Genomic DNA, 21,549 nt, shown 5'->3' with positions numbered 1-21,549 from the left:
CCTAAGCTAGTCTTCTAGCATGAGAAAAGTTTGATTAAACATTGAGAAAGTGCATGTCATTTTGGGTAATGGGGTGGAGCTGCTGATTATAGGCCAGGAGTAGGTTTGGGGAATGGCACAGAGGCCCACCAGGCTGGGGCAGAGGCTCAGGGTGAGAGGCAGTGGGGGAAGGTGAGGGGGCAGACTGGAAAAGTTGGTCCATGTGGTGGTGGCCAGGAGGGCTGTGGTTGCTTCTAGATGGTGACTGGAGGGGACAGGAGAGGAGATAAAAGGAAAGTGATGCCTGGATAGAGGTTGGAAGGTAGACTGAGAAAGATTTGTTTCCTGCCTGGATCTAAGAGGCAAAGACAGAAACCTGGGCAACAGCGAGATGTTGGTGCCTTGAAGAGAAATAGGGGGTTGAGAAGGGAAAGATTTGGGGGGGGGCGTGCAGTGGAAGAGAGGAATCTAGGGAGATGATTTTGAGGAGGCAGCAGGGCGTGCACAAAGCACCCAATGTGTAGCTCAGGACCCTGGAGGGATGGCCTCAGGAGGAGAGCTGAGCATGACCAGGGCCAAAATGGGAGCAGGACCTCAGACACAAGAGTGGCCACCAAAAGCAGAATGGAGTGTGAGAGGGGAGAGGGCCCAAGATGGTCTCAGGGAACAGCCCAGGAATGTTCTGCCTCCATGAGGAAGGAGGGGCCATCAGGAGACCCACCTGCCCTAAGGAGTCTGAGGGGTGGAGAGGAAACAATTGTTGAGGCTGACAGGCTTTGGGGCCCAGAGGTGCCAAAGGCATATTTCTGTTGCTGTGGGGAGACAATGACCGATTTCAGAGGTCAGGGAGAGAGGGGATGGTGAAGAAACAGGAGCCCTGGCCAAAGACCTGTCTGGGAATTTGGCCAGGAAGAGACAAAGACCCTTCAAGGGGCAGCAGGCCCTGGACAGAAGATGAGGAAGTGTCTATAGGCATCGCACCTTGTCCGCCATGTTCACTGCCCAGAGCAGGCACCCAGGTCATCCTTCTGAAGTGAATCAGAGCAGTCACTTACTGGCTTGCACACTCATTCCGTTTTTCATTCATTCATCTGTTCCATTCCTCAGAATGTAAGTGGGCAGGACCTGCGGCACTTCCCTCGTGCTGTGGTCAGTGTGTAGCATAGTGCTGGCTCAGGAAATATTTATGGATTGAGTGGCTGGATGGGAGGGAATGTGAGGATGCCGAGGGTGAGAGGGACACACAGGAAATAGATCTTGAGGGAATCAAGAGAGATGGGCTTCAAGCTTTAGGTGTGGTGTGGCCTTGGAGTGAGAGAAGAAAGTGCTTCCTCTGAGATGGGAGGGAAGAAAGAGGTGCTGGGGGGACGGGAGTAAAGCCACTCCTGCTGAGTGGTCCCTGTCTCAGTGAGGCAGGAGAGACACCCTCAGTGACGAGGGAATGAACAGCAGGAGGCAGGGGCAAATTTGGAACAACTCTCTTGGAGAATGTACAGGGAGGTAGTCAAGTAATGGAAGAAAGAATTTCAAGGGGAGGCCTTGCCCTGGGATCAGGGACACCCACCCACCAGCGTGACAGGAGAGACAAACTTCTGGAAACAGACCCAGGCTCAAGTTAGAGACCCAGCCCAGATCAGGGACAGGCCAGCCTTCCTCCTCCCTCTGTGTGTGAGCTCTGTGCCAAGGCTCACTAAGCAATTCCCCTTCCCACCCCTTTCCAGTCCCCCAGCGGCTCCTGCCCGCTCCCCCTAATGGGGTGTACCCCGCTTCGCACACACAGGTTGGCGGCTGGACCGTGGACCCCGTGTGCCTCCTCAGCTCCCTCTGCTCCCACCTCCATGGCGACTCCGCCCCCTCCGGGGCTGGCCAACCAGCCCAGGTGAGTCACCCACCTCCACCTCACTCCTGAAACCCATGGTGGAGTTTGGGGAGGATTTTTTGCAGGGGGGAATACCCAGGATTTTTATTTTGTACCTTTCTCCTTTATGTGGGTGCCCCCATTTTCAGGACCCTTCCATGCCCTGTACTCTCTCATCTTGCCTTGAATATGTAACACCCCACCACTACCTCCCCAAACCTGCACAGAGTTTGGCTTTGAGGAAGGAATTTTTTTAGGGGGGTTACTCAAGTGTTTTGGATTTTAAAAAATTTTGCACTGGTTTCTCCTTTAAACAGGAGTACATCTCCCTCCACCTCTTATACGTCTTGAAGAAACTTTTATGCCCTGTACTCAGTTCCCAGCCCCACTGCAGATCACCACCTCCCCACCCCACCTCTACCCTTCCCCTTCTGAACAGCCCCAACCTGCCCCAGAAGTCTTACCGTTAGGAACTTCTTCATGATGTCTCTATCCCACCTTACCTGCTATGAGCAAAGCTTAGTCTCATATTTCTAATGAAACCTTTGATGTCTAACCACTTGCTGTGAACTCATTCCCCTCTTCCTCCTCAAGCCTCAGTTTCCCTGATGGGAAGATAGATTTCAGCTTAGGCAGGGGCATGTTTAGACAAGTTCCTTGGGCTTTGACTCTGAGCTCAAGCCTGTACATCACCATGGGCGAAAAAGGGGCAGCTCTTAGGCCTAAACTGGGAGGAGGGACTGGGAAGTAAGATTTTGAGTGGTGAGGGGACAGCCCAGAGGGGACATTAACTTGAGAATGCTCAGCTGTAGGCGGTAGGGGAGGTAGAGTGGATAGGATGGGATGCCAACTTCTTCCTCACACACCCTGCTTCCCCAGAGAAGAGCAATAAGGCTTGACTTTTACAAAGGAAATTAAGAGAAAGAAAAATGTATCAGCCTAGCAAAGGACAGGGAGCTCTGGTAGCATAGTGGCTAAGGCACTTGACTGCTAACCAGAAGGCTGGCGGTTCAAACCCACCAGCCACTCCTCGGAAGGAAGGTTGGGCAATCCTACTTCCGTAGTGATACTGCCTCGGAAACCCAAGGAGGGGTCGCTATGAGTCAGGGCTGACTCGACGGCACATAACAACAACAACAACAAAGCAAAGGACAAGTAGCCAAATGTCACTTAAGTCTAGCAACAGATTGACATGCTTGGCACCAGGCACAGGGCATCCAGCCTGCTTCTTTTCCCAGCCCTCAGCCCCATCTTGGCTGAATTTCACAGGACGGGAATGTATCTGTCCCCAGGGCTGGATGGCAAGGGTGTGGACTTGTCTTGACTGGCCAAGTGCATGGTGGAAGCCAAAGTGGTACTGGGACAGGGATGCTGATGGGGCCGAGGGCAGGTGTGGTGTGCATAGGACAGTCCAGAGGCATCTTGGGACTGTGGTAGGGCTGGGGTGATGGAGAGGAGTAAGGCTGGACTTGGTGTGTTGGGTTGCCATCATGGGGTTCTGGGCCTGTTCTGATCTGGAATCAACTCTGATGAAGGAAAGAGGAGAACTTGAAGTGACCCTGGCCCCAGGGCTTTATAACTACTGGGAGAAGTGGTGGTACACAGGATCTTGTCATCACCTGATAGTTATCGACTATCACATTCCCTGTCCCCCAGGGCTGAGTCTGAGACTCCTTTTTTGTAAAGTGCTAGACCAGAGAAGTTCAGCAAATGCTAGAGTCACACAGCCTGGCAGGATCAAAGACCATCTAGGAAACATAGGCATGCCTAGGCCTCCCAGACTTGGCTAGGAATTAAGTCCTGGGATAGCTGAAAGGGCCACAGTGCCCAGGTGAGACCCTGTGGCTGTGTTCTTAAGGTGGTGCAGCCGGAAGCAGGCCACTCCCTGCCCCTCATAGCCAGACCTTCCAGGTGGGGCAGTAAGAAGGACCCCAGAAGGGGACCAGAGGCTGACTCCAAGCCACCGCCCCTCCCCCGCTTCTACTAGGCTGTCTAACCTCCCTCCCTCCTGCTGCAACCCGAGTCCCCGGCGGCGGGCTGGCGTATCGGGTGGCCGCGGCGACGCAGCCACCAGCCTCCGTCGCTCCTCGGCGGGGCCGCGCCGGCGGGGCCGCGCCGGAGGAGGGGGCCGAGAGAGGGGATGTGCTCGGCGGCGCGCCGCGCCGAGCCAGGTGGAGTCGCGGTTACCGGGGCGACCGGGGCCCGGGCCGGCTCCGCGGCGGCGGCGCTCGCACTGCAGCAAAGGGCACCGGCGGTGGCAGCGGCGGCGACGGCAGCTGCGGAGGCGGTCGGGGGAGGGGAGAGCCCAGGCGGGAGGGAGTCGGGAGCCGCTCCCCCTCCCCCGCCCGACGCAGACCCGGGGCTGGGGGCTCCCGCACACACACCTGTGGCCGCAGGTAAGGGGGAGCGGCTGCTGGGGTCCCCGGAGTAGCGGCCTTGTGTTCGGCTGGGGATCGGGGCATGGAGGTGGGTGTCTGTCCGGGGGAGGAGGATGCGCGGGCCTGCGGTCTCCGATCCCCGAGAAACGCCCCCTCCCCTCCCCCACCGCGCTCCCCGTCTTCCGCGTGGGCCCGGCCCGCACCCCGAAATGCGGCTGGCGCCCCCTCCCCCAACCTCAGGAAGTCATGACCTTCCCCGGGTGTGCCCCCGCTCCTAGCCGCAGCGCAGGTCCCGCAGCACCCCCTCCCACGACTCTGCATTAGCAGAGGAGGAGGGGAGAGCACCGATGGGCACACCTGGGGCGGGGGCTTTGTGCAGTGCGACGCGTGGGAGGCTGGCGCTTGTGGGGCGCTTTGAGTGACCCCAGCCTGGGGCAGTCCGGGGGGACCTGTGTTCACAGGAGTTAGAGGTGGGTGTGTGCGCCGGTGCACGCGGAGCCAGGGGGATTCAGGAATAGGGGTGAGGACCCGCTGAACATTCTCCTGCCTTTACAGAGGATGCGTCGCCGGGGCCCCGAGGTCAAGGAGGGGTCATGCACTCACTAGGCGTCACTAGGGGGGACCCTATCCAGGGAGGGGAGAGACCTCAGCTGGTTGGGATAAGGCTCCCCAGGGGGCACTACTTGCCCCTCCCAGGACAGCATGTAGTGCGAAGGATCAGCTGCAGAGGAAGGGACCAACCCCACTAAAAGGTGACAGGGGTTGGGGAGTGAGGGAGGGAGTTAACTCCTTAGGCCCCGGAGGAAACTAGCGGAAACTAGCCGTTTGTTCTTTCCCTGGGAGTCTGAGGACTCCCTAGCTTTGCTTCCTTGGGTCTCTGGAGAAGCTCCCCTCCACCTTGCCTGAAAGCCTAGTCTCTGAAATGTGCCTGGCTTCTCTCCTTCTTGTCCTTTTATAACACTTCTTATTTTGCCCCAGCTTCTGTAAGATTCTCCCTCAAGGGTGGCCATCCTAGGCAGCAACTCTTCTGGACCGTTTGACCTCTGGCTGACTGCAGGGAAGGGAAACCTTGTTCTTGGAGGGTTTGTGTATAGTGGGCAGCCAGGCCTCTCTTGGGCCTCTGTTTGGCCTTCCTGCTCCCTGCCCTCCTTCGGGGGGGGGTGTTTCTGGGGCTGGGAAGTTCCAGGGAAAAGCCCCGAAGGCTGAGCAGAGCTGTGCGCCAGAAGATGGAGAGGGTGCCAGAGAAGAGTAGTCAGACACCCCTTCCTCCTGTAGGCAGTCTCTATTTGATTGACATTCCTTCATTATCAAGTATTTGTTGAAGGCCAACTCCCTGCCAAGCACTGTTAGGCACAGCAGTGGGACTAGACAGCCAGGAGAAGGGTACGGAGGTAAAGGGTGCTGGGTGCAAGTGAGGAGTGACTAGGGAGTGTCCCATCTGAAAGAACAGTGATGAAGCTCTCTGATCAGTTCCGCAAGGCTGACCCATGGGTTTAACCTCCTGGAAAGTGAAAGAGACAAGGACTGGACAGTACACCAGTGGCCTCTCCCCACTATAGTCTCCAGTCTCCTCTCTCCAAGGAAGCTGTGTCTTCTGGAAACCAGGTGTCTTATTCTTGATTGGGCCAACGTGAGAAAGGATCATTCTTCTCACTTTTCAGAAGGGAGGATTGAGGGGCAGGATTCTCTCAATACCTCTATAGACCAATCCAAGTTCTCCAAGCACAAACACAACTTGTCTTCCGCCTTTCCCCTTCTCTGGGGCTTGGCTAGCTTTTCCTGTGGCAGAGCTATCATCTAGTCCTCCCCCCTAGCCCCAGCTAGTGGCCTCTCCCTTCCAGGCTTGACTGCCCGGGGATGTGCCTAGCCTTGGGACCCTGGGCTAGGTTCATGTTGAAGGAATAGCTAATGTGGTAGTAATCAGGCCCTAGCCCTATGTCCTCCCAGGGGCATGAGGTGAGCAACAGTCATCTGCATGAGGTCCCCTTAGTCCAATGTGTAAGGGAAATGGAGGAGACGTAGGTCAGGCTGGGGTATCACTCTTCCCACCCTGACCCCCTATAAGTTGGCATTGGTGGTGGGGTAGGTTGGGGCACCTGCTGCTGCTTTTGAGTCAAGATTTCACAGGAAGTCTGGGAATGGTTGGCATGGGACAATAATAGCCAGAGGCAACTTGACCTGGCTAGTAGGGTGAAGGTGAGATGGACTTTCTTTGTGAGCTGGCCCTGATGTCATGTGTGTGTGGTACTGTTTTTTTTTTTTTTGTGTGTTTCTATAATTCGTGCATGTCTGTTCATGTGTACATGTGACTACCCGGGTACCCATGACTGTGTGTGTTTCTGTCGCTCTGTGGGTGTGCCTATAGGGAGGAGGATGGGTGTGAATGGTATCAGTATCTCTGTGTTTTGGTGTGTGGTTCTATGACTGGGTGTGGTGCTTGTGGGAACGTGTGTGAGCAAGCTGGTGTCCTTTGGGAGGGTTTCATGTTTTCATGTTCGTGTGTGAGTAGGGGCTGGTCTATGTACAAAATCTCTGTGCCTCCATTTCTGGGGCTGTTTTTGACTGTGGAAGGCTTCTCTCTTCATGCTTACATCCCTTTCTCGGTATGTTTTTGTTGCTCTGTGTGTTCGTGGAGGTGTACTTATCTAAGGATGCTCTGGAGAATCTGTGCTCAGTTCTGTTTATTGCTGGGAGCTGAGCAGCCTGTGCATACGCCGCCTGTGCATATATGGTGGTGGTGGGTGAGGGGCATGTGGCCTGCTCTGCAGAGCGGTCCATCACCGCTGGGTCTGCAGACATGACTCTCACCATAAACCTCGCTGTGCCCTCTGCCTGGCTCTTCCTGTCCCTACGTGTCTGCTCCCTCGGCTGCCATTCCCCTTCCGAAGGCCACAGACAGCTGTAGCTAAAGCCTGTTACTCCAGCCCCTTGCCTGTCCTCCTCTTGGTACCTGTGGGCATTCTCTGCCACCCATGGAAGTAGCATGTGTGCATAGATTGTCCCAGGCACTGACTGGAGCACAGACTTTGCCGTCCCTTTACCCGAGTAAAGCATGTGACTATTGTTTTCATCTCTTGGAGCCAGTGTCAGGGCGAGGGTGGGGGCGATGGGGCTGTGGCTCAGATGGGGGCCAGTCCTGGCAAGTGAACCTCTCCGTCCTAGTCCCGGCCCAGTGTCACCCCCACCCCAATGGTCTGCCTCAGGCAAAGCATCCATCCCAGCAGTGCCCCTCGACTCAACCAACCGCTAGCCAACTCCTCCCTGTCATTAAAGCATTCAGGTGGCACAAAACACCCCAGCATGGTGTTCCTCCCCCAGTGGGGACATTCAGTGTCCCTCTCCTCTATCAGTGGCTCTGAGTCCTAGGGAATCTTGTCTCTTTGTGCCAGGCACCCCAGGGCCAGGCCATCTGCTGCCTCTGTCTTCCTGCTGAGGCTGGCACCGGTCAGCAGGGTGTCCTCAGCCTTGCCAAGAACCAACCCAGCCTCAGGGCTGCTCCTGCCTTGGCCTTGGCCATCTGGAAGGGCCTGCTGGTCTCCAGGGAAGGTAGGGCCACCCCAGGTTACAATGACTGGGGAAGAATTTGAGGCCCTGATCTAGGAATGTTAGGAAGGAGGCAGAGAGTTCTCCTCTCTCACCCACCCAGCCCAGGTACCCAGGCTCCCTAACTCCCTTTGCTGCCCAGGGCACCCCATCCACTGCTAAGTGCTATAAGGTTGCTGACATCTGTCCACCTTTCTCTGTAATCCAGGGCCGTCATTTCACACAGACCTCCCTGGAGTCCAGTTCAGATCCTACTCTGCCCCATTTAAATACTTTCTGCCTGTCTAGTAAGGTCCAAATGCTTTCAGTGGACATTGGAAGTTGCTCATCATCTGGCCCCAGCCCCCTCCCCCCGGCCTAATCTATTACTTTCCCAGCCCTGACCCCAGCCAAGCTGAACTACTGACCGTTTCTCAGCACTCTATGCCTGCCCTTCCCATGCTGTTCCCACTGCTCAACATACCTTTTCTCCCAGACTGTAGCCTATTTATCTTTCAAGACCCAGTTCAGATGCCACCTCTTCCAGGAAATTTTCCTGGCCTACCACAATTAGATGCCATTTCTCCAGGCCCACAGCTCAGAGTTATCTCTGGCGCTCTTTTGACAGTGTCTCAGGGACTCCCTAGCTCATGATCATGTATGCCTTTTCCTACCTGTAAACCTGAGGGCAGTTACTGTACCTCAAATATGCAGCTTGTAAACATCTGAAATGGTTCTCCCCTGACCCACCAGCAGGCTGTAACCTACTCAGGGCCATACTGGGTGCACCATGGTATTCTGGGACTCTCGGTAGAGGATGGGCTGTACCAGGGATCACTTCCTTCCTGCTGCTGGGAGGGTGGAGGGTTCACGTCCCAGGGCTGAGTGAGAGTCTCTAACCCACCTCTTCTGCTCTCTCCCAGCCCCCACATAATTATCTCTTCTCTTATTTCCATCAGCAACCAAACTACTGGAGTTTCAAGGTCAGTGTGATGCTTCTGCTTCTGTGACAACTGCATGTGCTCTGCCTCCCTTGACCCTGCTTCTCCCTTGCACATGCTTGGCACAGGGGTGTGCATCCGCACAGGCACCCTCTGGGGTGGGCAGTGGGCCTAGGGGCTGCAGACTGTGGCTGCTGCTTTGGGAGACTCTGGGTTTGCCTGCTGGGGTCTTGTGGATCCACAGTGGAAGTATGGGCTGCTTGCTGGGGATGTTCAGTTACCAGGCTTCTCCAGCCCATGAGCAGCATTTTGGAATGAGAGGGGCTACTTGACATCTTCCCCAATCTGGACAGCGTGTTGACACTGAGGCAGGGGCCTGGAACCCAGAACCTTGTTGAGGGCTCTTTTCTATGAATTCATATGTCACCATCCAGGGAGATCCTGTGGTTTTGTTGGGGGCCTCTTCTGCCTTTCTTACTCCCCACTGTGGAGAAGCTGGTCAGCACCTGTGGGGCAATGCCAGAAAAGAGGTTCAGGGCCCTGTACCCCCAAACCAGAGGTCCCTGCTGCCTAAGTGGAGAGCTGAGCTCAGAAATAGGGGCCTTCCTGCCTCTTCTGGATAGTTTGGATTATCCACAGTTGGAGAGCTGTCTGACCCCTCCAAGGCCTTTCCTACTGACCCCCAGGGCAGCAGCCTCTGGCACCTCCACCATCCTGTGTGGCACCTAGGCCAAGGGCTGAGTGAGCCAGTCTAGATTGTTGTTTGCATACTGGAGTCTCCCAGCCTCTAAACCCCAGGCATCCATCTCAGAGTCCCTAAGAGTCATCATATGCCATGTGTCTTGTCTACACATACATTCTCTCAGAGCACTGCAAGAAATCCTGGAATCAGAGGATCATGGTGCCAGGCACTGCGTCTTTGGAAAGGGCAGGAGGGAGTAGTCGTTGAATACTTGAGAGTTGGACTGGCTGGTGGTGAATTCCAGTTTGCAACTAACTAGTTCAGTGATCTGGGGCAACTTACACAATCCCCTGGGCCTGTTTCTCCTCTGTAAAATGGACCCACAATACCTGCATCACACCACCACCAGTTGGCTGTCAACTGATTCTGACTTATGGCAACCCCAGGTGTGTCAGAGTAGAATGGCCCTCGACAGAGTTTTCAATGACTGGTTTTTCAGAAGTAGTGGCTGGGCCTTTCAACCAAGGTAGACTCGAACCTCCAACCTTTCAGTTTGCAGCTGAATGAGTTAATTGTTTCCACCACCTGGAGATTCCACTTGCATCATAGAGTTGTTGCAAAAAACTACCAGGTTCTATGGAATCAACTGTGACTCATGGCAATCCCATGTGTGTCAGAGAGGGACTGTACCCCGTAGGATTTTCAATGGCTGATTTTTCAGAAGTCAATTACCAGACCAAACAATGTGATTTTGCATGTCCTAAGCACAATGTCTGGCTCATAGTGAACCATGAATGGTAGCTAACTTCATTAGCTGTTAGAATCATGGCTGCTGACTTGAGTCCTAGACCTGGGAATCAGAATCTCCTTGGGAACTTGTCAGAAATCTTGAACCCCAGGCCCTGACCTCCTAGAGATTCTGATTCAGTGAATCTGGGGCCCTGGAAAGAATGTTTTAAAAAGCTCTTGAGTGATTCAAGCCTTTGGGAACCTCGGATCGTAGTCTGACCATTCAACTTGAGGTCCCTTAGCCTGATCTCTGACTGGGAATCACCAGCTCCTCGTTGAACACCACCTCCAGTTATAGGTGCTTACCACCTACACCATGGCTGCCCCTTTCCTATCTTTGGAGAGCTTCATTTGAATTGCAGTTTTGTTCTTTTGCCATTTCCTTCATGCTTGGGACATCCTTCTGGAAGTTTCACTTTCCTCTGTCCTCTTGACTCAGCCCACCAGGCATGGTGTTTTTAGTTGCCTCATATGTATGTGAAAGCTGGACAGTGAATAAGGAAGACCAAAGAAGAGTTGATGCTTTTGATTGGTGGTGTTGGTGAAGACTACTGATAGTACCATGGACCGCCAGAAGAACAAATCTGTCCTGGAAGAAGTGCACCAGAATGTTCCTTGGAAGCAAGAATGGCCAGACTTTGTCTCATCTACTATGGCCATGTTGTCAGAAGGGCCCATTCCCTAGAGAAAGATATCATGCTTGGTAAAGTGGAGGGTCAATGAAGAAGGGAAAGGCCCTCAATAAGATGGATTGATACACTGGCTGCAGCAATGGGCTCAGGTATAGGAATGTGAGGATGGCACAGGACCGGGCAATGTTTCGTTCTGTTGTACAGAGGGTCGCTATGAGTTGGAGCCAACTTGATGGCACATAACAACGTTGACTCAGTCCAGGGATGGAGAGAAGCCCTAAGGGACTTTCCCTCTTCTCGAGTGAGTTTTCTATGAAGGCTGTGAGGTAGAAAAGTGCCCGTGGGGTTGGGATGGAGACAAGAACTTGTAGAGCAGCGAGTGTGGGCATCTCTTCCCAAGGTCCCCTGGTCAGGGTCCTGCCGGCTCAAGCAGTCCCCGGATCCCTGATCCCCTGCATCCTGGCTCCTGTTCTGTCTTATTGGCACCTCACTTGTGCCCCTCAGGCACTGTGGTCACCCCCTACTCTTCATTCCTGCTAGCTGCCTCATTCTGCCTGAATTCTGTAGCCCCTCATCCATGCCAGGCTGGCAACCACTGACCTTTCGGTTGCCTGGCAACCCCATGACCACCAGACCACAGTGCTGCAGGCTTCCTGTCCTTCAGCTGGGGCTGAAGGTGAGAGAGGGGCACGGTTAGTACTGCTGATCAGCCTAAAGCTGAGCTGTAGGGTCCAAAGTCTGGGCACAAACATCCCCCCAGATGGTCTTAGTTTCTATGCTGGCTCCCACGTCCCCAGATCCAGGCCCACTCACTGCTCAAGGCATTGTGCTTGAGGCCGGAAGCTTCCTGAAGTCCCCAAATCTGATCATCCATGTCCCCAAGCCCTAGAGGCCATCCTGGGGACACCTGGGCACACTGCCCATTGGAAGATGCTCTTTCTGAGAGTACTAATCCGACTGGAGCATTAAACCGAGTTAATACGAAGGTGGAGATTAATTAGGAGTTAATCAGGATTTGGAGAAGGAGGGAGCTGAGGAGAATAAATTATTCTCTTTTAGAAACACTTTTACTGGATTTTTATTATAAAATAATATATTCTGACTATGCAAAATTCACACAGCAGAGAAATGTATAAAGTGAAAAAAGAGAGGCCCTTCCCAAGCCTGAGGTAACCACCTAACGGTGGTTTTGAGCATGATTTTGTTGTTAAGAAACAGACAATATATTTTACAGAAAAATACAAGAGGGAATTCTTTTTCTTGATGATATATGTGTATGTAGATCTGATTCATTATCTTTCTGTCTTAAATAATTGAGTTTGTGTACAGGTCAGAGGGAAGAGCCTGAAGCAGGATGGTAGAATCTGTGGCCCTGAGTGACAGACCCAGCCTTCAGTCTAGAGTAGGTTTTAAAGTGTAGTTGAAATGATGAGGACCTCCCCCACCCCACAGGACAGAGCTAAACAAGCTGCTCCAGCAGGCCACTGGATAACACCCTTCTCTGCCCCCAGCCAGTTCTTACCCTCAACTGGAACCTTGGTGCCCAGGGCAAGCAGCTCTCCTGCTGGGTACTGGGGCAGGCTCTTCAGGCCAGCTGGCTGGGTGGCAGCATGTGGCCTGAGGACGGGTGGTCTAGCCCCTGAGTCTGTGTACTCATGCGTACTACACTGGGCTTAGCGTGTGCATTGCGTGTGTCAGGCAGATAGCCTGTTTAGAACTAGAGTCCAGCTGGCTTTCGGGAGTTTGGGATGGCTTTCCCAGTCACCTTAAATCAAGGGCATTCTCTATGCCCACCTCTGTGAGGGCCCACCCCTCTCAGAGCTGGGATCCTGACTCCCCAGCCCTCCTTGCTTTGTCATGGGCCCTGCTACCCACCCCCACCCCTCTGAACTCCACCAAGGATAAATTCGCTGCTCACAAACCCGCCGCTTAATTAATGTCTGGAACTAATGCCCCAATTTGCTCAACGATTCTGCTGCTCACCTCGGTGACAAATTTGTGTTGTTGTTATTCTTTGGAAGCTTAAAATAGCAGGCGTGCCCATGGCTCCCACTCAGATGGTTTCTTGTCTGGCTTCTCAGGGTGCCCGGGTCCTTTGCCCACTCCTTCCCTGCTAGGTGTCCCAGGCAGGCCAAGGCCCCAAGAGGTTGGGGAGCTCTCCTGTGGCCACACAGCCAGTCTGGAATCCAGGTGACCTTCCAGTGAATGTGTGTGTGCTGGTGGCTGCTGGGAGCTCCCTGGACCTTGACAGGGGCAGCAGCCCAGCGAAGGGGGCTCACGATCATTTCCTCTTGCCCTGCCCGGCCCCTGCAGACCCGCAGCTCGCGCCACACGCAGGGAGCCCAGCCTGGGCTGGCAGACCAGGCAGCCAAGCTGTCATACGCCTCAGCTGAGTCGCTGGAGACCATGTCGGAGGCCGAGCTGCCCCTGGGCTTCAGCAGGATGAACCGCTTCCGACAGAGCCTGCCCCTCTCCCGCTCGGCCAGCCAAACCAAGCTGCGCTCCCCAGGTACTGGCTGCGGCTGGCCCGTCCTCCCTCCGCAGGCTTAGGCTCCTCCCTCTGCTCTCCCGGGCCCCTCCAGTGGAAACCTTTCCAACACCCTCTTCAACTCTCGTCTCTCCTCCGCCACTTCCCTCCGCAACCCCTGGCTCCCTTCCCCTTCCCCCCATCTCTCTTCCACCCCTCCTCAGCAGCCCCTCCTCTCCTTCCTCAGCTTCTCTCTCCCCAGCCCTCCCCTCTTCTTCTCTCTCCCCTCCTCTGTCTCTTATCATCCCCAGCCCTACCCCTTTCTCTCTCTCTCCAAGTTTCCCTTCTCCCTGCTCCCCTTTCCCCCCGCTTCAGCCACTATTTCTCTCTCACAAGTCCTCCTTTCCTTCCTTCCCTTCCCAGTCTTATCTCCCTTCCCCAACTCCCCAATCTCTCTCTCTCCCTCAGCAACTCTCCACCCTTCCGGATTCCCTCTCAGCTTCTGCCCCGTTGCTTCTGCCCCCCATTCCATTCCAAGTTCAGCTTCCAACCTGCCGGAGTGGTTGGGTGACTTGAGAGGCTGGGCGCCTGGCCCGCACCCTCAGCATGAGGAGTGCCTGGGTGCACTTGCACTCGGGGCCAGCGTCCGGCCTCAGACCCTGCCGCTGCAGTACCGGCGCAGCTCCTGAGGGTCCCCGTCGCTCTCCCGGCGGGCGGCGTGGTGGCGGCGGCGGCGGCAGAGATAGCGAGGGCGGTGTTTCCTCCGCAGGGGTGCTGTTCCTGCAGTTCGGGGAGGAGACTCGGCGCGTGCACATCACGCACGAGGTCAGCAGCCTAGACACGCTGCACGCCCTCATCGCTCACATGTTCCCGCAGAAGCTCACCATGGGCATGCTGAAGTCGCCCAACACCGCCATCCTCATCAAAGACGAGGCTCGAAACGTCTTCTACGAGCTGGAGGATGTCAGGTGGGCGTGGCCCCGGGGGTATGGGGCAGGTTTCCCCGTACCCTCTGAGAGACAGGGGTTTGACCAAGCGGGCCCTTTCTAACACCTCGCCTTCCAGGGCCCTAGCGCCTCGCCTCCTCCCCTCTAAATCCCGCGCCCTGGCTGCTTCACAGTGCCTAGAACTCACTGGGAAGTGGCACCTGAGGCCGGGTAGTGGGTGGGGGTGGGGGTGGCAGGCAGCCTGTGGCACCAGACAGACCCACTGAGTGTGGGCTCGTGGTGCCTCTTGCTACCCCTGGTTCCCTAGGCCAAAGGTAGGCCCCTCCCCATCCTGTAGGGCTGGGCTGGGGGATGGTGACCCTCTTCACCCCTTCTCCAGGGATATCCAGGACCGGAGTATTATCAAGATCTACAGAAAGGAGCCGCTCTATGCAGCATTTCCTGGCTCACATCTCACCAATGGGGACCTCCGGGTACAGCTGGGGATGCCCAAGGGATTGGGGGGCTGGGAAAGCTGCTGGATGGCCAGGGTCGTCCTGATGATGGGTGCTGGTGTGGCCTAGGAGTTTGGCAGGTGGAGGCTAGGTGGGCAGAGTATGGGCAGTTGTCACCAGGGGCCAGGGCCAGCTTCAGTGAAGTGGACATAGGGGCTGAGGCAGAGTTGACTGCTTTAGTTGTGGGGTGATGAGGAGCCTCTTCCCTCATCTGCCACTGTTCCCTCCATTCCCCGCTGGAACGCTCAAGCTTCCTCTTGCACACGTCTGTATATTCTAAGGGGCCTCTCTCCGGAACGACCTTCCCTCTTCTGCTTCCCCGCCCCTCCCAGTGGGCTGGTTGAGGGTTGCCCCATTGTCTCTGAGGCCTCTCCACCAGCCTCTTCTCCCTCCATGCTGGGAACCTTGGGAAAGGGGCCCAAGATAAGGCAGCAAAGACAGAGAACAGACGGGACTTCCTAGGGCAGATGCTTCAGAGGGCAGATGCTGGTTCTTCCAGCAAGGGGCAGGGGTCCCCTGTATGACCAGCCCTGTGGGGTTCCGGGGCTGTCTTCTGCGCAGAGAGAGATGGTGTACGCGTCGCGGGAGTCGTCGCCCACGCGGCGCCTCAACAACCTGTCGCCAGCGCCACACCTGGCGTCGGGCTCGCCGCCGCCGGGGTTACCATCAGGGTTGCCGTCGGGGCTGCCTTCAGGCTCGCCTTCGCGCTCGCGCCTCTCGTACGCCGGGGGGCGCCCGCCCTCGTATGCCGGCAGCCCGGTGCACCACGCAGCAGAGAGGCTGGGCGGCGCCCCGGCCGCCCAGGGTGTCAGCCCCAGCCCCAGCGCCATCCTGGAGCGGCGCGATGTGAAGCCGGACGAGGACCTGGCGGGCAAGGCGGGCGGCATGGTGCTGGTGAAGGGCGAGGGCCTCTACGCGGACCCCTACGGGCTTCTCCACGAGGGCCGTTTGAGCTTGGCTGCGGCCGCGGGCGACCCATTCGCCTACCCGGGCGCCGGCGGCCTGTACAAGCGCGGCTCGGTGCGCTCGCTCAGCACCTACTCGGCCGCGGCGCTGCAGTCGGACCTGGAGGACTCGCTCTACAAGGCGGCGGGCGGCGGCGGTCCGCTCTATGGCGACAGCTACGGCTTCCGCCTGCCGCCCTCTTCGCCACAGAAGCTGGCCGACGTGACGGCGCCCCCTGGAGGTCCCCCGCCGCCACACAGCCCCTACTCCGGTCCGCCCAGCCGCGGTTCGCCGGTGCGTCAGTCCTTCCGCAAAGACTCGGGCTCCTCATCCGTCTTCGCTGAGAGCCCCGGGGGCAAGGCCCGCAGCACCGGGAGCGCCTCGACGGCCGGAGCGCCCCCTTCCGAGCTCTTCCCCGGGCCAGGGGAGCGCCCGCTGGTTGGGTTCGGGCCGCCTATGCCAGCCAAGGATACCGAGACCAGGTGGGGAACCAAGGAATGCCTCTGGGCTGGGGGCGGAGAAAGGAGACAAGGAAGGCAGAGTCTGACAGGATTGCATTCTGGATCTTGGCGGCCCAGGGAACCTGGAGTCTTTTGTGGTCCCGAAGTAGTCTTGAAGGGTCGTCGAGGCGCCGTGGCTGTGGCGGGCAGGGGGCGGGGTTGCATTGTAAAGAGGGACATCCTATTTTTCTTTTCTCTGCAAATACTGAAGCTTCGATGACAGGGTCCCAGAAGAGAATTCTGGAGATCCCTGTTTTCATCTGTTCCCTGAGCCTCAGATTCCCCAACTGTAAAACTGAAGGCTCAACCAGGGCTCTTTAGTCCTTTTCCAGCTGGGACCTAGATTTCCCAGCTGTGAGAACTGTCCAGCACAGGGATGTCTGAAGTCCACTGGGGAGGGGGATGTTGGTAAGAAATAGGGATGGGAAAAGAGGCACTTCTCCCTCCCGGCTGGGGAGCCCTGGCCCATTGGGCCTGAAGGAAGAGGTAATTGGAGCACTGGTCTGTCCCTCTGCCCTCAGGCAGCACTACTGAGGGTGAGCAGAAGTGATAAGCGTTTGCACTGTCGTGCCAAGTTGGGCAAATCTGGTTCCTGCCTTGGTCTAGTGGGAGTGAATTCTTGCACTTCCCTTGGGAGGTTCTAACAAGGATTTTGGGAGGAAGGGGTCCTTGAGGCTGCTGGGGACTCAGGGATGGCTTGAGAGAGGAGGCAGGGAGGAACAGCATGTGTAAAGGCTTGGAGAGTTAGGGTGGGGTCCTTAGGGAGTCAGTGGTGAAAGGTGAGGCTGGAGAGGGAAGGAGTGACTGTCACATGGAGTAAGTCTTATTGATGCTAAGTGGGGACTGGTGCTTGACCCTTAGGCAGCACCACCCTTTGAATTGCCTGTGTGCTGGTAGCAGGGGAGGGGATGCTGTTTCCTTTATCAATTTTGGGAATGGGGCGCTGGGCAAGAGGGACCCTACACACAAAAGAGGGAATGCTCAGAGCCATATTCTTTCCCAGAGAGCGCATGGAAGCCATGGAGAAGCAGATTGCCAGCCTCACAGGCCTGGTGCAGAGTGCCCTGCTCCGTGGCTCAGAGCCAGAGACTCCCAGGTGAGGCCCTCTTCCAACACCACTGCCAGGGCCTGGGCCTAGGGTTGGAGGAAGGGGAGATGAGCAGTGGGAGCCCGGAGCCCAGCTGTCATTGCCCCACTGTGGGACCTTGTGAGTCCCTACTCCCCTCGGAGCCCCCATCCTGAGATCCAGGGGCTAGAGAAGATGATGACTAAGGTCTCATCCAGCTCTCATAGCCTGGAGCCATCTGGGACCCCCCAATGGTCACCTTTTTTTCCCTATGCCACAGTGAGAAGATTGAAGGCTCCAATGGAGCAGCCACGCCCTCAGCACGTGAGTGACACCCTTCCTTGCCTTCCCTGAGCCTCACTTTGCTAGTCTGTTAAATGGAGGGTAAACACTAAGCACATCACCAGGCCTTCCCAATGGATAAATGAGGCACCTTGGCCCAAGATGTTTTCACCCTGGCGCTTTGTTACCCATGGGAGGGCTGGCCACCACTTGGAGCAGGGGATGAGAGCCACGTCCCTTCCTAGCTACTCTACGGGATCAGACGTGGGGAGAACCTTGCCCTGGACCCTCCCAGGCTCACAGTCTGCCCTCTTTTTCCTCGTCTTCTGCAGCCTGCGGGTCAGGCGGCCGGAGCAGCGGGGCCACCCCGGTGTCCGGCCCTCCGCCACCGTCGGCTAGCAGCACCCCTGCCGGGCAGCCCACAGCCGTCAGCCGCCTACAGATGCAGCTGCACCTGCGCGGCCTGCAGAACAGCACTAGTGACTTGCGCGGCCAGCTTCAGCAGCTGCGCATGCTCCAGGTACCGCCCTCTCCCGACCCGGCTCCGCGCCCCCGCCCCGCCAAACCCCCTCCCAGCGGAACTGGCCAAAGCCACTTCCCACAAGTCCCGCCCCCTCTCCTCCTCCCTCGTCCTCCCCTCAAAAGTACAGGCGCGAGTCCCTAGATGCTCATTGGGTCCCCCTTAGAAAGCTTTCCCCTCTTCCCCAGCCCCTCTCCCTCACTAAGCCCTCACCCTTCACCCAATGCCCACCTGACCTTGAGTACCCACCGCCCTTCTTGAGTTCACAGGCCTCCCAGCTGAGCCCCTTTCCACGTCACCCCCCTCAGGGTAGCTCCACATTTCTTCCGGGCCGAAGGGGAATCCCTTTCCCTAGGTCCCCTCAGTTCTCCTTCCTGAACCCAAGCAGTCTCCCTCTCCCCGTCCTGCCCTGCCTGGCAGATGGTCCTACCTGTCAGGAGCCTGGCACCGCTGTGCCCGCTCCTCGAGAGGGCCTCTGGGCTAGTCAGGTGAGGATAATGCGCAGAGACAGGCTGGGGAGGACCAGAGAGTTGCCATCTGGGCAACGGGTAACGTTACCCCACCTCCCATCATTTTCCCAACTCGGGTTTAGAGTGGAGTTCCAGAGCTAAATTAGTCTTCCCGTCCCAGCTACGGAAACTCAAACTCCCAGCACTTGGGTCCTATCTCATCCCAGTCCCGTCCCCATTCAGGACCGCTTGAAGCCACAGTCAGCCAGCCACGCAGGAGCAGCACTTTCGGTTCCTCCCGCATTCCCATCTCTCTCACCCATCTCTCTATTTCCTCAGAACTTAGCCCTAGTTCTCTGCCCCCACCATTCCACCTCTTGGCTGCTGCTGACGGCCACTGCCTGCAGCCGCATCTTCTGTGGAGCCGTTGGCTCCGCATTGTTTGCCCTCTCTCTGCCCGCCTCCTCCTGGTGCTTCTCCTGCTGCGCGCCTCTCCATTCCCTCCCACCCGGGTCCATTGGTCCACCCGTGCGCCCCGCAGCTACAGAACCAGGAGTCGGTGCGCGCCCTGCTGAAGCGCACAGAGGCGGAGCTGAGCATGCGCGTGTCGGAGGCGGCGCGGCGGCAAGAGGACCCTCTTCAGCGGCAGCGCACCCTGGTGGAGGAGGAGCGCCTGCGCTACCTCAATGACGAGGAGCTCATCACCCAGCAGCTCAAGTGAGGCTGGGCCCCGCTGCTCAGGGAGAGGGGTGCGGCCTGGGCACAACCTGGTTTCACTGGGAAGCACAACTCCCTTCCTTCTGAATCACAGTGACGTTTGTCTTTCCTGAAGCCTAATTTGATTTCTTCTCTGTGGCCTGATTTCTCTGTGACCCACAAACCTTTGACCACCTGGCATAATTCCTGTTTCTTTTTCCTGGCTTGATGCCTACTTTTTCTATGGTCTTGCTTCCTATTGATCCACAGTCTGGCTTCCATTTGGCCTGCGGCCTTACTCTCATGTGGCCAGCTGCCTGATTTCACTCTGCTTGCTGTCTGCTTTCATTCTGGCCTGTGACAGGTACAAACTGACCCTTGGGTAGAGCGTTCGAGTGGAGTGTTCAGGTATCGCCAATCATGGCTTCAGCTTGATGTTAATGAGCCACCTTGCCACCACTCTATCCCCGGATCTCTGAAACCAGGCATAGCCAAGGAATAACCTCCTCCTTTCCTAGTTCAAGGAGCTCTGGTGGTGCAATGCCTAAGGCATTTGACCGCTAACCAGAAAGTTGGTGGTTCAAACCCACCAGCTGCTCCATGGAAGGAAGATGGCAAAATATACTTCCATAAAGATTTGCTGCTTCAGAAACCCAGTGGGGGTCACTATGTGTTGGAATCGACTTGATGGCAGTGAGTTTGGTTTGGTTTTTGGCTTCTTAGTTCAGGGAAATAAGGCTGTAGCCTTTTCAAAAGAATAGGGGAAGAGAGAACACCTGGCCCCCAAATGCTTAGGCATGGAAAGGTTAACAGAGTTAACAGAGTCTTCTGATCCAGATTTAGCAAATGGGTGTCTGGACACCATTTGATTGTCTGGCACCAATTGTCTGGCACCGTTGAAGGGAGAAGCCGCCTTTCCCTGCCCATCCAGTGAGTACCCCACCCCCACCCCATTGCATCATTCCTTTGTCAGTCATTGGGGTCTGAGGTAAAAGTCCCATTTCGTCCCTTCCTCTGGCCTCCTTGTTGCCACAGGGCACTAGGGGACCTGAAGTCTAGCTCCAGCACTGATGGGCTTTGTGACCAGGGCAGTTCCTGCCTCTCTTTGTGCCTCAGTTTCGTCATCTATGCCCAGTGTTAAAAATTTTTGCAGTTCTCTCCAGAGAAGGATTGAGGTATACTGAACAGTGACTCAGGGAGCTGGGAGAGGCTGCTGAAAGGAGCCCAGCTTCTTCACTGAGTCTGGGCCCCTTATAATGGGGTTCCTTGAGAAGGGTCAGGGATCACTGCTCCTCAGCCTTGGGCCCACACAACCTGGTGGTCCATGTGCATTTCAGCAAGGTACAGGGCAAAGATTCTCATGATGCCTTGTAACTGAGGTGAAATAAGGAGCCACCTCATGTGGAAATAAGCCAGTGGCAGCCACCCCATAACTCTAGGGTTGAAAACTTAGGGACACCTCCAGTCAGATCTTTAAGTGAACTGGCACCTGCTATCCCCCCTCACCCAGGGTACTCCTGTCCTCTCCCTGACCCTTTTCACTCCGCACAGAGGAGCTGGGGCCAGTCAGAATTTTCAAAAGGAACTTTAGTGAGACATTAAAGGAAAATAAAAGGAAATACAAAAGAACAGAGGCGGAAGAGATGAAAGATCAACTTATGCTCTTGTCGTGATGAATGTCTAGTCCTTGGCTTCCTGAGGGGTTCAGTTCTTCCCAGGAGCACATGGTCTCCCCACCCCATGCCCTGTTCTCAGACCCATTACTCAGACTGCTCACTTGAGAGAGCATGGGGCCTGAAATACTGCTCAGTCTGGCAGAATTCTCCATCCTCATTGAATGGGGCTTCTGCCCTGTTGGGTGAGGCCTGGGCTGTGCTGTATGCCAGCCCAGCCTAGCCTTGAGGTCCTTTCTACCCAGCTCCCATGGCCTCCCTGAGGACTAGGTCAACTGACATTAACCCTGAAGGCCTGTGCTGGTCCGGCTCTGGCTGCAGCTTCTACGAGCCTTGCTCTTGTCCTAGCCTTTACAGAAGTCAAGGCTGGGTCTTGCTTCATTTGGCTTGGCTCACAGACCCTCTCCATTCAGCTGAGCATTTGAGTCTCTCTGGGCATTGCCTTAGGGTCAGCTTCTGCTTACTGAGAACTTTTGGCCTCTAGAGCCTACCTTTGTCTGATCCAGGGCCAGCTTAATGGGTGCGTGACCTGTGCACTCACACAGGGCCCGTGCTCAGAAGGGTCCTGTGCTTGGTTAACGCTCTGCTGTCAGTGCCTTGAGATTCTCCATACATTCACAAGGGGCCTTATATTTTCATTTTGTATTGGGCCCAAGTTATAGCTGATTCTGGCCTGACCCTCCTTTCTCGACCTCTCCAGGACTAAACCTGGGTCTAGAAAGCTCAACC

The 21,549-nt window shown here is 56.2% G+C and overlaps 1 protein-coding gene across 1 annotated transcript in view; it reads left to right on the top strand.

The window, feature by feature from the left end:
• Positions 1 to 21,549, top strand: part of SRCIN1 (SRC kinase signaling inhibitor 1) — a 46,184-nt gene that overhangs the window by 1,645 nt on the left and 22,990 nt on the right. The window contains exons 2-11 of the mRNA XM_042781102.1: positions 1,760 to 1,858; positions 8,697 to 8,720; positions 13,095 to 13,290; positions 14,018 to 14,216; positions 14,575 to 14,668; positions 15,251 to 16,116; positions 17,138 to 17,230; positions 17,481 to 17,524; positions 17,815 to 18,002; positions 18,993 to 19,168. Coding sequence (XP_042637036.1) covers positions 1,760 to 1,858; positions 8,697 to 8,720; positions 13,095 to 13,290; positions 14,018 to 14,216; positions 14,575 to 14,668; positions 15,251 to 16,116; positions 17,138 to 17,230; positions 17,481 to 17,524; positions 17,815 to 18,002; positions 18,993 to 19,168 — 1,979 coding nt within the window. The remainder of the gene's footprint in view (positions 1 to 1,759; positions 1,859 to 8,696; positions 8,721 to 13,094; positions 13,291 to 14,017; positions 14,217 to 14,574; positions 14,669 to 15,250; positions 16,117 to 17,137; positions 17,231 to 17,480; positions 17,525 to 17,814; positions 18,003 to 18,992; positions 19,169 to 21,549) is intronic.

The sequence above is a fragment of the Orycteropus afer genome, unplaced genomic scaffold (genome assembly GCF_000298275.1).
Source record: "Orycteropus afer afer isolate SDZICR_OR568_19922 unplaced genomic scaffold, OryAfe1.0 scaffold00085, whole genome shotgun sequence".
NCBI lineage: Eukaryota > Metazoa > Chordata > Mammalia > Tubulidentata > Orycteropodidae > Orycteropus > Orycteropus afer.
Note: the sequence above shows the minus strand (reverse complement) of the source record. Positions and strands in the feature narration are given on the sequence as shown.